Consider the following 17,298-nt stretch of genomic DNA (forward strand, 5'->3'; position numbering starts at 1 on the left):
CACTGTGGTTCTTGGAAGGTGCCAAAGGTCTTTGGTCCCTTTGCACAACCTGAAACAACTGCCCTCCCTCCTAGGACATCAGATCCTCAGTAATGACTCTCCCCATTGGGGATTCCCTCCTGGGTGCTCCTCTTTGCACCAATGGATCGTGTTACAACTTTTTATTTTCTGTTATATTATAAACTGTTTTTCTTTCTAGACCGTGAGCATTTCCCTCAACTTTCTTTTTTTTTGAAATTCTTCAAATGTACAGAAAAGTCAAAAGTAATACAATGAGTACTTGATTCTTCAGTTCATCTAGTTTCATCAATTGCTAACATTTTTCAGATTTCCTCTATTACTGTACATAAGTTTTTTATCCGAGACATTTGAAAATAAACTGCAGATTCCAAGTATTTCACCCTTATGCTTTTTAGCATGTGACTCATGTAAGAGTAAGGACATTGCCTTACTTAACTAACTATAATATATAAGAAATTTTGCTTTGATACAGTAACATGATTCCTTTTAAAAGAGTAGTCCAAGAGCCAATGTCTGCCGTCCTTGCGAACTTGTGAGAAATGGAGACTCTTAAATATTACCGTAGACATACTAATGCAGAATTTGCCTTTTAACAAGATTCCTGTACTGATTTCCTGTACAAGCCATATTCATATTAAATCCCACCAGTTGTCCCAGTGATGTCCTTCATAGTGTGTTTTTTTAAAAATCCAAGAATCAATAAAAGATCCTGTATGGAATTTAGTTGTTGTGTTTCTTTGGTTTTGTCTGTCTTTTTATTTTTTCTGTGACATTGACACTTTTGGAGAGTTTAAGCCAATTGTAGAGAATGTCTACAGTTTGGATTTGTCTCATTGTTTCCACTTGTGGCAAGAACAGTACATATGTGATGATGTACCTTTCTCAGCATTGAAATGATTGTCAGGTTGTTTCACTTGTGGTGATGCTAATAAGTTTAAACAATTGTGATTAAGTGGCATCTGCCAGATAGCGCCATTGTAAAGACACATTTTTCCTTTTGTACTTAATAATTGACTGCTGTGATTGCTATGATCTGGTAGTGGTTTCTGATTAGTCTTTGTGTCCCTGGCACCTAGCAGGATCCTCAGTTCAGTTCAGTTCAGTCGCTCAGTCGTGTCCAACTCTTTGTGACCCCATGAATTGCAGCACGCCAGGCCTCCCTGTCCATCACCAACTCCCAGAGTTCACTCAAACTCACCCAGCCATCTCATCCTCTCTCGTCCCCTTCTCCTGCCCCCAATCCCTCCCAGCATCAGAGTCTTTTCCAATGAGTCAACTCTTTGCATGAGGTGGCCAAAGTACTGGAGTTTCAGCTTTAGCATCATTCCTTCCAAAGAACACCCAGGGCTAATCTCCTTCAGAATGGACTGGTTGGATCTCCTTGCAGTCCAAGGGACTCCTCAGGATGTGGTAATTGGTCAGTCATTGACAAATGAATGATAACCAAGTCATCAAAGGTATATGCTACAAGTTTTAGAGACAGTTCTTTTTTTTTTTCCCCTCAGTTCTTTCTCACTCAGTCTGGATAACTTCCTCTAGTCAAGTTTGGGCATCTTTTCTCCTAGCTCTCTAAGAAAAGTATAGTCCTCTTATTCCTGTGTAGCTTCTCAGCTGGGTGAGAAGTTTCTCTGCCTTTTAGTCCCATTGTTGTAAAACAAAACCCTCTTTTCCCTTTTGTCTCTCTGTTTTCTTGAGCTTCCAGTCCAGATGCTGGCTTTATCTTTGTTTTTCAGACCATCCAGTTTCTTATGGAAACAGGGACTTCCTGTGTATCCATAATCAGTTATCTGTTGTGAGGGCTTGGTGCAGTTTTCTCTTAAACACTTGCATTGTTAATGGTCTCAACTGTGTGGAATTGAAGCTGAGTAAGTGGACATAGATATCCAGCCCACAGTACAGTTATTTCAGCAGCTCTGGAGCTTGTTTCTGTTGTTCTCTTCATTTGATCTCTCACTTCTCTGTGCTCCAGGCACGCTGGTCACTTCTTTCTCTAAGTCCTGGGAGATTCTGCCTTATCTCTGTTACCTCTGTGTGCAATGCTCCTCCCCCAAATAATTCACTTGATTGGCTCTTTATTGATTTTCAGCTCAAGTGTTATCCAGATAGAAAGGTCCTGGAAGGATCCTACCTCATTTCATTACCATTGCCCTGCTTAAGTTTCTTTCTAGCACAGATATTGTTTTGTTTACTTATTTATGCTGTTACTACAGTGTAGTTTCATGAAGGCAGACTTTTGTTTTTTGGTCTCGAATAGTGTCTGTACAGAGAAGCCAGTAAAATATTTGAGTGGCTAGTGGACCAACCATTGTTTTTTTAGGTTTACCTTTTGTCCTTTGCTTAGTGCTTTTGGTAATCATTGTGTTTCCTGTGTTTCCCTATTACCTTCGATACTCTAGAGAAGATAAGAAAATGAGAGTGATGGTATGTTTTATTATGATTAAAAATAATTATAATCTTTAGCAGTAATAAAATTATCATAATATTACAGTGTTGAAATAAAGACCTAGCCGTGTCGTTTTTCTTCTAGGTCTGTATACCTGAGTGACAATTTGTACTGTGTGCCATACAAATTCTGGAGAAGGAAATGGCAACCCACTCCAGTATTCTTGCCTGGAGAATCCCGTGGATGGAGGTATAAAATGTATTTGTATATGAGTGGATCACATAAGATGGTGGTTTATGTAATCCAGTACTCTGCTGTAGATGGAAACTTTTTACTCTCATTATGTTTTGGCTCTCAGGTTTGACCAAGGCGAAGTATTTTTTTTGGAATGGGTGGATGATGATACTGTACTTGTAATTAGAAAGAGACTGCATTTTTTTTGGAGTGGGGAGAACGGAACAAGTTTTCTTTTTGTTTACATGAACCTGTGGTTTTATACATCTTATTGTCTTACCCCTCCTTGTCCCTCTTCCCCCTATTCCCAACTAGTTTACATTTTAGGAGAAAGTGACAAGCTTGGGGACCTGTGGGTGCACCCATGTTTGCTCAGTCACGTCCAACTCATGGTGACTCCATGGGCTGTAGCCTGCCAGGTTCCTCAGTCCATGGGATTCTCCAGGGGAGAATACTGGAGTGGGTTACCATTTCCTGCTCCAGGGTATCTTTGCGATCCAAGATCATCATAGGACCACTGGGGAAACCCAGGCTTGGGGATGGATTTAGTCAAATAAACAGATGTCAGTCAGTCTTAATCATAAGGTGTTTTTTTTTTTTTTCTTCTTCTTCTCTCTTTCTCTCTCTTTTTTTTTTAACAGTAACCTGGAGATTTGAAGGTTAAGATCCTAACAGCTTTGTTAATTCTGTTTAATACAGATGTAGCCTAGCATCACTAGGACTGCACTGACTAATCCACAATCCTGTATCTTGTGCACTGTGACAGTTAGCATTACTGTGGGTACTTTTAATTTCTAAATTTCTTGATTTGCGTTTAAATGAACCATCCAACCATTGCATTAACTTAACCTTACTGTTTATATGAAAAAAAAATTGGCATTGAGTAGCTAGGTAGGGATAGTCTAAAGCTTTGGAGCAGACACATTTTAAGAATGATGTGGCCATTCCATTGTAAATGAACATTTAATGTCTTTGGAGAAGGTATGTAGCTCTTTGCATGAATGAGGCCATTTGCCAACAGTCAGCCTCCTTGGTTCTGGAGGAGCTGTGCTTTTCCTTTCTGCTTATTGCTTCTCCATTTCTCTCTCTCATGAAGATTGCTAGTCAACTGCCCACTATCTGCCCCTTTCTGAATTTATAGTGAGCTTTTGCTTTATAGCTAGGATTGCTATTTATAAGGTATTGAAGACTGAATAACTACAGTTTAACATTTTATTTAATTTCACCAAGCATGACCCCCTCCTGGAAAAACCTCAGGTTGCTGTAATTCATTAAGGTTGGCTAGCTCTAGTAGGTTTTGTAATAGATCTTGTGAAGGAGTACTCTGTAAGTTAATTGGAAAACTAGAAATTGCCTAGAGTTTAAAAGTTATTTGTTTAGCTACTTTAAATGATGTCATTAATTGTAGAGAAGCAGAAGATATGACTAGGATTGAGGTAGGAGCTTTGTCTTGGTAGGCTTGTAAATATTTTAAAATCATATTGCATAAAAATAATTCAGCTAATACTGTGTCTGCTCTGCATAAAGCATCTTTGCTTAAAGCACCTTGCCAGCAACTTAAGGCTTGTAAAGACGCATAAGCATAGTTGTCATCTTTAAACTTACAATACAGCTAGGGTTACCACAGTCTAAACCTGGGAAAAATTAAATTACATTTAATGAAACAATTCAGAGGCTGTTGAGAGATCATTTCGGTGAAGGGAATACTAGAATTTCAGAACTGAAAAGACTTGGAGCTTAGAATTCAACCCCTTTCATTTTGTAGATGAGAAAACTGAGGATTCAGAAAGCTGAGGTAACTTGCCTGATGTCAGAGAAAAAATAAATAATGAAGCTGGTTCCAGGAGCCATGTTCTTTCCAGAGAATGTGTTTTCATTAGATTTTAAATGTTTCTACCTCTACTTTTTGAAATCCTTTTAGGGTTGTAGTCACAAAAGCATAACTTGATTTTGTAGTATAGTTTAATCACGTTTGGTGTCACTCATGGCAGGACCTTTGATTAAAGATGCATCACAAAGCAGTCTGCTTCCTTCATGGTTGTTAAGGGACTGGAAAACACACTGAATGGGCTCTCAGTTTTCAGGTGTCAGTGTATTTCAAGTTTCTTAATGGAAGGGAGGGAGTCCTTTGCCTTAACATCTTTAGTGGGAGCCTGAATCTAGTGTATCTTATGGGAGATGCTGAAGACCTCCTCAGAGACATTACTTAAGAGGATGTGAAGTTCTGGAATGTATAATCAGAAAGGACTTCATGGGAAAATCTTTAGTGATTGCAAAGTGGTGACCGAAAGGGCAAACATAGTACTCAGACATGATTGTTCCATACAGTGGTAAACTTTTTTGGAACAAGTTTCTAACATTAAATTTGGAAAATTTAAGATAAAAATCTGCATCTTCGGATCTCTTTAAAAATTGAATGATCTGCCAACCTTAGATGTGTGTAATAAAGACTGCTGGGGCTCATGGGAAGCTTGGCACAGGCATTTCCCATTTACCAGTTCCCAGACCCAGATAGATGAGGGTTGTTTGAATTTTGTTATTGTCTTTACACTCTGCCTTTTTTTCCAGTTAACAAGAAAGTGAAATTATTTTATACCCCAGAGTATCAAAATTAGGGAAACAAAAGACAAAAAGACATTTTTTGAGAATGTTTTTATCCTTTTTTTCAACATGTGTATGATAATCAGGGGACTCTTGTTCTTTCTCTAAGGCAATTCTAATTTTTCTCCAAGTGTCTGAAGCCTTTTTACCTCATGACTGGACTGGTCCAGTTTGCCTAGGCTCACCTTGGGCAGCTTGTTCCCTCTTTGAGTTATCTGTGAATAGCTGTACTTTTCCTTGGCAGCTTTTCTGTGGCCTGAACCCTGTCTTTTAGCTAAGAATTCTCATCCTGGTCTTCAGTTTTGCTCACTGGGCTTGAGCTGTGAATTCTAAAGCAATAAGAATGCATGTGTACGGTGTTTAGATTATGATTTGCGGGTTTTCAAAAGTGATCAAGTCCTCAGGCTCAGTGCCTTTCCCCAGGCAAGGATTGACCTAATGTTTTTCTCTGGGCTCCTTTCATGAAGACTTTTTATTTCAAGAAAAAATGAGCATATTTCTTGGGAAAGTGAATTGTGTCGTGCTTGTTTAATAATTAAAATCCAAATGTGAAAATGTGACTACACGTCTACTTGCAAGTAGCTTCACTTAAGTTGTCTTTGGGCTCATTCCCTCTACAACCTTTGAAATATTTTCTGTTTTGTGTTGATACAGTGGCTGGAATGCTAGGATACAGAAATGTGGGATGCATGGGGAAAATAATTCCTTCTGAAATGTCTTATCTTTGACATTTCATGACATTTGCTTGAGCTACAGTTGTCAGCCCTGTAGCAATATAGACTGGTCCCATCTCCTAGGTTTACTGACTTGGATTGATCAGTTTAGTGGACAAATAATCTTTAAAAACCAGAGTATAGGCTTTACACAGTATGGGTGTAGAGAGAGCAAATTTGCCCACTTGAAATGAGACAAATTCCGTGGAAACTGGCATTCTTTGTTACCAGATTAAGCAAACCTACATTCCTTTTGGCATCCTGTTTTCAGGGATTTTAGAATTTGTTTAATTTTATTCGTTTATTTGGCTGTGCTGGGTATTCATTGCTGCATGGGCTTTTCTCTAGTTGTGCTGAGTGGAGGGGGGTGGGTCACTGTTCTCCAGTTGTCTCGCATGGGCTTTTCATTGTGGCAGCTTGTCTTACTGCAAAGCACAGGCTTTATAGAGTTTTTGGGCTTCAGTAATTGTGGCATGTGGGCTCAATAGTTGTGGCTCATGGGTTCTAGAGTGCTGGCTCAGTAGTGATGGTGCAAGGGGCTTGGTTGCTCTGTGGCATGTGGGATCTTCCTGAACCAGGGATTGATGCCATGTCTCCTGCATTTGCAGGTGGATTCTTTATCACTGAGCCAACAGAGAAGCCTAGGTTCTAGAATTTTTGATGCTTACATAAGTCTTTGTGAAATGTTAGATGATGCTTGCAGTAATATTTTCAGCAATATCTAAAGGAGTCTTAACCTGTTTGTGCCTCAGGCATTCATTTAGGGGAGCGGATACAGACTGATGTTATATATTAAAGTTGTTAGGAGTGGACTAGTCACAGACGTGCAGTTCTACTTTGTCCATTCAAATATGAGATGTAGACGTCTGTTGCTTTTCTGTAGAGGGTCTAGAACTGTGCTGTCTGATAAGGTAGTCGTTAGTGGCTATTTAACATTAAAATGAAAAAAAAAAAAAAAGTTCTCAGCTACATGAGCCATTTCAGGACATCTCTCTCCTTCCTTGCCCTTTTCCCCCTTCTCCCCTCTGCTTCCCCTTCCTCTCTCCTGCTCCCTCTCTCCATCCCTTCCTTCTCCCTATCCCACATTCTTCCATTCAGTTTCCCTCTGTTCCTTATCTCCTTCTGTCTCCCTTTCTCATTCTTCTTTGAGTATATGTATATATTTAAGAAATTATTTTTTTTCTAAACCATATGAGAGTAAGTTGTAGATATCATTCCCATTATGTACAATAAGGACATAGCTACAATACAATGACGGGAATTTTCAAAATTTAACATTGATATATTACTACTTGTTATCTATTTCAGAATCCCTGATCAAATTATATCAGTTGTCTCAATTGTTTCTTATTCCTAGTGTAGTTTTCAGTCCGGAATGACTGCATTTAGTTTTCATGTCTTTTTTTAGCCTCTTTTAATTTGGAAGTATTTCTCAGCCTCTTTGTTTTTCCTACCTTGACATTTTTGAAGACTGTAGCTAGTTACTTTATAGAATATCCATTACTTTGAGTTTGTCTGATGTTTCCTTTTGACAGGATTGGGGTTATGTAACTTTGAAATACCACAGAAGGCAATGGTGTATCCTTCTTATTGCATTGTATTAGGAAGTACATGATGTCCATTTATCCCGTTATTAGGGATATTTTTGTCACTTGGCTACGGTGATGTCTGCCAGGTTTCTGCTCTGCAGAGTTAAATACTTTATTTCCCCTCTTGGTAATCAGTTGGTAATCTCTTGGGAGTTACTATGAGACTATGTAAATACTCAGTTTCCTTTTTATTTAAATTTATTTTTAATTGGAAGATAATTGCTTTACAATGTTGTATTGGTTTCTGCTGTACAACAACAATGTGAATCAGTCATTAGTATACATATATCCCTTTGCGCTTGAACTTTACCTCCCCCATCCCACCCCTCTAGGTTGCCACAGAGCACTGGGTTAATACTCAGTTTCTTGGTAATCTTTTCACCTGTTTGCTTTAGCATTCTTTGCTAATTCTTGCCTGAATATATTGTGAGGTTTCTTAAATGGTGATTTTTCTGTATGTGTTACTCCTTCTCCATATGTTAGCTGATTTCCTATTATGGAAGAACTTTTCCTTCTTTGTTGGTGTTATCATGGATTCATTTAACTCAGTGGATCATCGTCTGTTTAATTTTCACACAAGCCCTCTAAAGATAGTGATACTTTTTTTTTTAAGTAAATGATAGCCTTATTTTATAAATGAAGAAACCATTTCAAAGTGGTTGAGTGATGATCAAGCATGCCTTTTGATTATATTGTCCTCCTTGCACCTTGTAAAATAAAGATTCTACTTCTTTCATTACAAAAGCAACTTTCTAAATAGCTGTAATTTTATAAAATCAGAGAATACAATTGTGAAAAAAGAAAGTTAACACCACTCTTAATCCCCCAATCTTAAGATGTAACGTTGTTAATATTTTGGCTTATATATCCCACTGCAGTTGTACTTCATATTGTTTTTGAAATCTACTTTCTGTCTTCAGTAGTCTGTATTTTGAACATTTTCTCATAAACCTCTACAACATTTTCTTTATTTTTAAGATGAGAAATTTCAGGTGTACCCAGTCACGTCACATGATCTCCATCTGGATTTAATAGTTATGAATATTTTTAAATAATTTGTGATCTCTCTGTGTATGTTTACTTTTGCTGAATTTGAAAATTGCAGTCATCCTGACATTTGATTTCTAAAGATTTCAGTACGCATCTCCTAAAAATAGTCCTTTTTCTATACAGCTGCAGTTCATTATCACACCTATGAAAGAAAGAAAAAAAGTGAAAGTTAAGTTGCTCAGTCGTGCTCTTTGCGACCCCTTGGACTGGAGCCCACTAGGCTTCTCTGTCCACGGGATTCTCCAGGCAAGAACACTGGAGTGGGTTGCCATTTCCTTCTCCAGGGGATCTTCCCAACCCAGGGATCGAACCCAGGTCTTCCGCATTGCAGGCAGACGCTTTAACCTCTGAGCCACCAGGGAAGCCAGCTATGAAACTGAGCATTAATTCCATAATATAATCTAATTTGTTGTTGTTCAGTCGCCAAGTCGTGTCCAACTCTTTGCGACCCCAAGCATGCATTTCATACTGTCCTTGGGGTTCTCCAGGCAAGAATACTGGAGCTGGTTGCCATTTCCTCCTCCAGTGAATATAATATTTAATATAAAAATTTACCAGTTTTCCTACAAATGTCTTCTTAATAGCGTTTTGTTTCAAACCAGGATCCGAATGAGATATGTGTCTTGCATTAGATTCTTTTGTCTCCTGAGTCTTTTAGTCTGAATTATGTCCCACACCCCCGTACTGACTTTTTGAAGATTTAAGGCCCCATTGTTTTATAAGAATGCCTTATATTCCAATTGTCTGTTCCCATGTGGTATTTAACATGCATCTGTATCCCTTATATACTTCCGTGAAATTCAGTTCAGGTTAGGATTTTTTAACCTGCACTGAATATGGGTTGGAAAAGTTTTGTCTTCATTATTGTTAATAGGAATTTATTATTAACAATAGAAAACAAACTCCAACTTCAGTTGAACCTATAACTTTGTCCCAACAGTAGGAATCTCAGTGCTTTTCATACATGAAGTAATTGTAATCTATCTTGAAAAAGTGTGTGTTCATTTTACTTTGAAGTAGTTATCAGAATTCTTGACATCTTATTTAGTATGTTAATAAAGAGCATATATATTGCTTTTGATAGCTAAATCTCAATATATATGTTTCCTTTGTAATCTTTTGAATTGTATTTCATGCATTAAGAAAAAAATTCTGAGAAAGGGTCTGTAGCTGCATTGTGCAGTACTGAAGCCTCTATCCACACATGGCTACTGAGCACTGGAAAGGTGACTTGTCTGAATGTAAATATGCCTTAAGTGTAAAACACATCCTCGATTTCCAACACTTAGTACTTTGTACGGAGAAGGCAATGGCACCCCACTCCAGTACTCTTGCCTGGAAAATCCCATGGACGGAGGAGCCTGGTGGACCGCAGTCCACGGGGTTGCTATGAGTCGGACACGACTGAGCGACTTCACTTTCACTTTTCACTTTGATGCATTGGAGGAGGAAATGGCAATCCACTCCAGTGTTCTTGCTTGGAGAATCCCAGGGACAGGGGAGCCGTCCCAGGGACAGATGGACTGCCGTCTCTGGGGTCGCACATGGTCGGACACAACTGAAGCAACTTAGCAGCAGCAGCAGCAGTACTTTGTAAACCATCTTATGTAATCAGTAACTTAGAAAAATCAGTTATGTAATGAAATGATAATATTCTGGATATACTGTGTTAAATAAATATATTATTGAAATTAATTCATTAGTTTCTTTCTACTTTTTAATGTGGCTACTAGAAAAATTTAAATTGCATAGGTGGCTTGTATTGTATTTCTGCCAGACAACATTAGTCTGTAAGATTCACAAGACTGCTTAAGGGATCCATGCATTGAAAAAGGCTTAGAATCCCTATGCAGAGGCTTCATTAGACTCAGGTTAAATATTTAATTTTCATTTTGCTCTTGGACAATTAACTTTGCTCAGTTTACAGTAATACTGGGGCTCTTGAAAAACATCTAAAACTTTTTTTTTTTCATTAAGAATACTTTTTAGGGAATATAGGGCACTTCACATGCCAAGGCATGGCATGTGAGGCATGTAATATCAGAGTTGCATTATTAGCAGTGCTAAATTTTGTTACTTAAGGAGATGGCCATTAGATCTCAATGTTGTAAAGATATGTCTTGCCCCATTTGTAATTAGTTAAGTAAAACCTGTCAGGTGATACTTTGGCACCTTATAAATAGTCTGTTCCCCACTAGTCCATCACCTAATGGTGTTAACATCCATTGATAGTCCTAGTTTGAATCAGTTATTACATTGGGGTTTACAAAATGGTCATTTTCTAATTCTGTTGAACATTTATTGTATAGAAATTTTCTTCTCACCCCTTTCTTTCCTTTTGAGGATCATTAGAGCTTCCCCTGTGGCTCAGAGGTAAAAAATCCACCTGCAGTGCAAGAGAACATGGGTTGGGTCAGGAAGATCCCCTGGAGGAAGGCATGGCAGCCCAAACCAGAGGAGCCTGGTGGCCTATGGTCCATAGGGTTGCAGAGTTGGACACAATTGAAGCGACTGACCATGCATGGTCATAGGATGGCTAATAGGCAGTTACAGTCATCTTCTTGATATTCAACTTGTGAATTTAGCTAGTGGAGCCCTTGGTTCTTGTATCTTTTTAATATGCTCTTGTTAGTCATTGTGTCTTTCCTTGCTTTCTGCACAATAGGATATATCAGACCTGGAATATACCTTAAAAAAATTTTTTTAAGGAATTAATATTTAATAGAAATAAAGACCTGGGCAGTGAGAATACTATTATTTCTTCCTAAATTTCGTTAATGTAGTTTTTTAAGAGCAGCACAGTATCCCATTTTGTGATTGGTTCTGTGATTTGTTTATTTAGTGGTCTAGTTTTTGAAATATGGGTAGTTTCCAGTTTTTAATGACTATATATAGTGCTTTTGTAAACATCATTGTACCCAGGTTTTTCCATGGACCTTCATTTTTCCTTTAGAGTGAAAATCAAGAGGTAAAAATTCATAAGAATGCACCCTTTTAAGATTTGTATTTCTATGAACAGTTTGTTTATATTAGTGTTTACCTCATCTACATACCTCACCTGTTTTTCTGTTTAATCTTCGAGGCACTACTTTTAGAAGCAAACACCAACTGCTTGGTATTATGGCTGAAGTCTTTTCCCTTAGTCTTACAGCCTCTGTCTAATGGAAGTTTACCTTGACAGTGATACAGTGATACTTGACTAGGTGTGACTTGAAATTTCTTCGGGCTGTGAGTGATAATAGCGGTCGGTGCAGAAGACAGTAGATTGAAGTGTTAGGTTTTAATACAGTAAGATAAGATATTCTCTAAGAATCCATCAGAAAATGAAGTGAGGTTTACCTTTTAGATAATAAGTGTATTATAACCATTGCAGAATAAGACAAATCAGCATCTTCTGTATTAGCCTTCTTTTCCTTGAGCTTTTCATCGTGATTCTAGGTTAGCATGAAAAAACTGGAGGTAGAAGTGCCTTGGTGCCAAAGAAGCCCAAGGGGAAAAGCTCATGATTGGCAATGCCCTCTTGTAGTACCCATAATGTTTGTAAACTCAAAATCTTATATGTAAGAGTTACTGGGCCCTCATGTGCAGGCTGGTAAGAATTTCTTTGATCTTGTGGTGATTGTAACTTTCTGGTGTAAAAAAGTCCTTGAGTAGGAGAAGATTTTTTATGTTTCCTATGTGTGTTTGATATTTGCCTGACTCACTGTTTCTGTTTCAGAAATGACTGCTGTCCACACAGGCAACATAAACTTCAAATGGGACCCCAAAAGTCTAGAGATCAGGACTCTGGCAGTTGAAAGACTGTTAGAGCCTCTTGTTACCCAGGTAAGAATCTGCGAACAAATACATAGTTGTTATAATATGGTTCCATAATTGTAGGCCTGGGTAATAAACACAGGGCAGAGTTGTTTAGTTCAAAGCCTTAATTTGAGTGGTTGAGTTTAGGCTGATAGTAATGAGACAGTTTGGCTCCACTAATAATTAAATATTTATGTGTGGATTCATTTAGCCTTTTAGAAATATATTTGATGCCATTGTCTTCAGTCTTGATTGGCAGTAATAGGGGCCAGTAGTATGCAGTGCATACCACTTAATGCTTAAAAGTATTTCTAAGAAAGATAGGATATGGAACCTTGACTATTAATATTAAGTCTGTTCACCCTGCTTAATACACCTTTTGTTGTCCAGGATCAATTAGAAGGTCATTTAATTTGAGAGCGTAGCTTTGGTATGTTCTGTTACAAATACAAATATCACAGTGTGATGACATTTCATTAAACTGTTAGCAACTTGCTGTGCACATGTAGCATTGTGGCACGTGTATGTGTCTGTGTGTGAGTGAGGGAGACAGACCTTGTACTCGAGCACGAAAACGAGAGGTAGTGGCATGGTTGCAGTCGCCATCTGCAGTGATTTTGGAGCTCAAGAAAATAAATATTTTAAATATAAATAAAGATATTTTAAATATAAAATAAATATTTTTAAATTATAAATAAATTATTTTCTTGGACTCCAAAATTCATTGTTAACCTCTTTCTAAACTTCTTGATGACCATAATAGAGACATGTAATTTGTTTGTTGTTAGTTTTTAATTTGTAAAATGAAGCTTAAAAGCCTAATGATCATGTTTGAGAAATTAAAATATTCATTCTATTTCTTAACTTACATATTGAGATAGCTAAATTATTTTGGAAACTAAATATGATATATCATTGCTAAATATTTTAAAATATGGAGAGAATTTTATCTTATTTGTTAATACTTATTAGAGTCTCATAAATGGAATGTTTCATTTTACTATGAGTAATTTATTCTTGCTATCTGTAAAGATGTTACTCTTAGTGTTTTTTTTTTCTTTTAATTTTAGTTGGCTACAGTTTAATTTTCAAAATTGAAACTTTTAGGTTACAACCTTGGTAAACACCAATAGCAAGGGGCCCTCTAATAAGAAGAGAGGTCGTTCTAAGAAGGCCCATGTTTTGGCTGCATCTGTTGAACAAGCAACTGAGAATTTCTTGGAGAAGGGGGATAAAATTGCAAAGGAGAGTCAGTTTCTCAAGGAGGAGCTTGTGGCTGCTGTAGAAGATGTTCGAAAACAAGGTAGGTCAATACCACTTTTCGTATGGAGAGAGCCAGGCTTTTCTAGAAAAATAATCCTTGAAGGTGACTTTGTGGTCAATATTTTCATTCTTATATATTGCCAGTTGCTCAAGTAACTACAAACATTCACTTGTTGGAAATGTATTAAGTTGTACTGGCTTAAGCTTTAATTAGGAGTGATTAACAAACATCTTTTTTGGAGCATCTGAATCCAGTTCTCTTCAATGTTCTAAGTAATAGTTGTAGGAATGTTGTAACACAATTTGATGGGAAATATATGGGGCAGAAGTTTATCTTTTATCCTGTGTAATATGTTAATTTGTGCTAAAGATACAGGGGTGATAAAATAGAAAAATGTTTAGCAATTCTGAAAATAACCTAGACAGTGTCTCTTTCTGTCAGACTGATAGGTTAAATCAGCCATGCATATTTGCATTGGCTTGAGTTTAAAATAATTTAAATGTGAGCTTAAAGGAAACATGTTTTGGGAAACTCAGAATTAATAAGAAGTGAAATGGTAACCCACAGCTTACCAATGGTTACTGTTAGAAAAACTGCCATCATTATGATGTAATAATCATAATAAGAGGACTTTATTTTTTTAAAAAATTTATTTTATATTGGAGTATAGTTGATTAACAATGTTAGTTTCATGTGTACAGCAAAGTGATTCAGTTATACGTGTATCTATCTTTTTTTATTCTCTTTCATATTCTTTTTCCATTTAGGTTGTTACAGAATATTGAACAGAGCTCCCTGTGCTATATAGTAGGTTCTTTTTGCTTATCTAGATAAGAGGACTTTAAATCTGAAAGAATAACTTCTTGACCTGTAGTTTTTTGTTAAACTTCTGGTCCAGCAAGAGGACTTCAACAAAAACATAGGTGGTTTTTTTTAGGGCTATTGGCTATCAGCGCAGGGGAGCTGACTCCCGTGCTCTGTGCATGAGCTCTACTGGTCTTTGGGAGAGCCTCAGTGGCCCTCTGGCTGACAGCAGTATACATAGTCCACTGCAGTCTTAAGTCAAATCCATCCCTGTGACAGTACCCAAAAAGGGCAAGGCATTAAATGGAGATGCTATCTCCTAATGTTCTGAGTTCGTGCATAGATATTTCTAATACTGAAAATGGTGAGATTACTTAAGTTCCATAATCGTAGCTGCGTGGATGTGTTAGTTTTCTCTGGCTGCCATAGTAAATGACTACTAACTTGGTAACTTAGAACAACAGAAATTCATTTTTTTGGCATTCTGGAGGCTAGATATCTGAAATCAAGGTGTCAGCAGGATTCATTCTTTCTTGGGGCCTTAGATGAAAACGGTTCCATATTCTTTCCTAGCTTCTGCTTGTTGCTGGCAATCCTTGGTGTTCCTTGACAGGTAGACAGGTCCCTCCAATATCTGGCTTTTTTTGTCACATGTATCTGTGTTGCCAAGTTCTCTCTTATGAGGATGTTAGTCATTGAATTGGGGTCCACTCTAATCCAGGATAACCTCATCTTAATTTGGTTATATCTACAAGGACCCTGTATCTGAATAAGGCCACACAGATTCTGGGAGGATCTAAATTTTGGAGGGATACTGTTCAACCTGGCAGAGTGAATTCTGAATGAATTTAAAGTGATTTAATTGTCTGATTCAAGACCATTTTTGAGCTTTTTATTGAGGAAATCAGGATGACTGTTACTTCTCTGCCCTCTGTGAGAAAGTTTTGCTTCCTTGGTCTTCTTGCTTCCCCTAATGAAACTCACAGTATTAACAGGTGAATTTGGTCAAGTGTTTATGGGTCTACAGAGACATTTATTTTCAAAATAAGTTGAATTGTAACAAATAACTTTTTTCCCCTACTATATATGTTCCTTGTTCCAGAAGTTACTCTGATACACATCTGTAGCAATTGTGATATAATACACGCTCCCAAGCACAGCCCCGCCCCTTCCAGTTGTGAATGCACATCTAAATTTCAGTTTCTGTTATTTTTGTTTGTATCTGAGAAAATTTTTTATGAATCATAAATGCTTATCTGTTCTGGTACAGCTTTGCAATTATTTTTGATCTGTTCATGATCTAGTCTCCATAATTTTCCTTCTTGCAGGAAAACAAAACAACTAAAACTAAAGCAAACGTATAACTGCCTCCCATCACTGTTACTGTGTCAGATGTGAAAAACTGGAGTGCTTTGCCTTTCTTCTGTTGACTTACTTTTTTCTTTGGTGAATGTTAACAAATAGTGATACAGTCTCTCTCCTATGACAAATAGAACAAAATGTATGATAATGGTTAAGCACAGATTCCTGAGTCAACCAAACCTTGTAGGTTATGTTGTTGAAGCTGTTTACTCATCATTTGAAACCCTGCAGTGATGTTAATATATGAAGATTCTTTAACACCTTTTCTTTTAAAAATGAGGCCGAACTGATTTTCTTGAATATGTGTTGTACTTAGAGACTCTTACTTAGTTCTGTAAAGAATAGAATGTGGTGTGGAAGTCACACTATCTTAAGCAAAGTCATAAGGAGAATTGTGTTTTCCTATCTCTTTCTCATGGATTATTGACTCGGGGGAAGCTGGCTAGGTTATGAGGACACTCAGGAGGTCTTGTGGAGAGGAACTGATGTTTCTTGTACCAGTTACCAAGCATGTAACCAGGCCATCTTGGAAGATCATCCAACTACAGTTAAGTTTCAGATGATGGCAGCCCCAGCCAACCCTGAATTCCTGACCCACAGAAAACTTGGGGAGATAATAAATGTTTAAGATACTTACTTAGGGGTAATTTATTGGGCAGAAATATATAATTAATACAGAAACCTTCCCAGGCTTGCTTTCAGCAGTCCTGAGCACTTATGGAAAACTCGGACCTAACTGCTCTGAATTTTACCGGTATATAAAATGTAGAGTAATTACGATTTATCAAGAACTCCATAGTGGATTGACTAATGAAGTAGAGTTCTTTGCATTTCAAGTCTGTTGCTTATCCATTGGAACATCCTTTAATTGCTAAAGGATGTATAAAAAGATGCTTTTGTTCTGAATCAGTGTGGGCTACTTTCATCTAGTACAAGTTGGCCAAGCAGTAAGGATTTTAGACCTTATTGGCGATAAGGTTTCTCTTAACACTATTGAGTTCAGCAGTTGTGTTGGGAAAGCAGCTATTCAGTGTAAAAACAAATGGGCATGGCTATATTCCAGTAAAACTTATTTATGAAAACGGTGGATTGGCTAGGTTTGACCCACAGGCCATAGTTAGCTGACCTCTGATCTAGGGTTAAAGATGTGAGCTTACTGTCTTCGAATAAATAGTTGATTTAGGTTCTTATTTAAAATGCTTTTGAGCCAAAATTGAACCTTCTATATCTTTTGAGCTTGTTTAAGCCCTGTCTGTGTTCTTCTGTGCAATCATTAATAATCAGAGACTTGAATGTATGCAGTTTTTCAGCATAACTTAATTTTCTTTTTGTATTTGCCCCTGATTACATAAATAATAAACACAAACATTTGTGAGGACACTAAAACCTTATCATGACACTGTCAGTGGGTAAAACATACACGTACATAAATGCAGGGTTGCTTTACCTCAAGACCAGGTGAGTCTCCTGTGGTGGATG

General features: G+C 37.4%; 1 protein-coding gene across 1 annotated transcript in view; it reads left to right on the forward strand.

Moving 5' to 3' along the window:
* Positions 1 to 17,298, forward strand: part of CTNNA1 (catenin alpha 1) — a 179,781-nt gene that overhangs the window by 13,292 nt on the left and 149,191 nt on the right. The window contains exons 2-3 of the mRNA XM_052643775.1: positions 12,310 to 12,416; positions 13,497 to 13,692. Coding sequence (XP_052499735.1) covers positions 12,312 to 12,416; positions 13,497 to 13,692 — 301 coding nt within the window. The 5' untranslated portion in view covers positions 12,310 to 12,311. The remainder of the gene's footprint in view (positions 1 to 12,309; positions 12,417 to 13,496; positions 13,693 to 17,298) is intronic.

The sequence above is a fragment of the Budorcas taxicolor genome, chromosome 7, assembly GCF_023091745.1.
Source record: "Budorcas taxicolor isolate Tak-1 chromosome 7, Takin1.1, whole genome shotgun sequence".
Taxonomy (NCBI): domain Eukaryota; kingdom Metazoa; phylum Chordata; class Mammalia; order Artiodactyla; family Bovidae; genus Budorcas; species Budorcas taxicolor.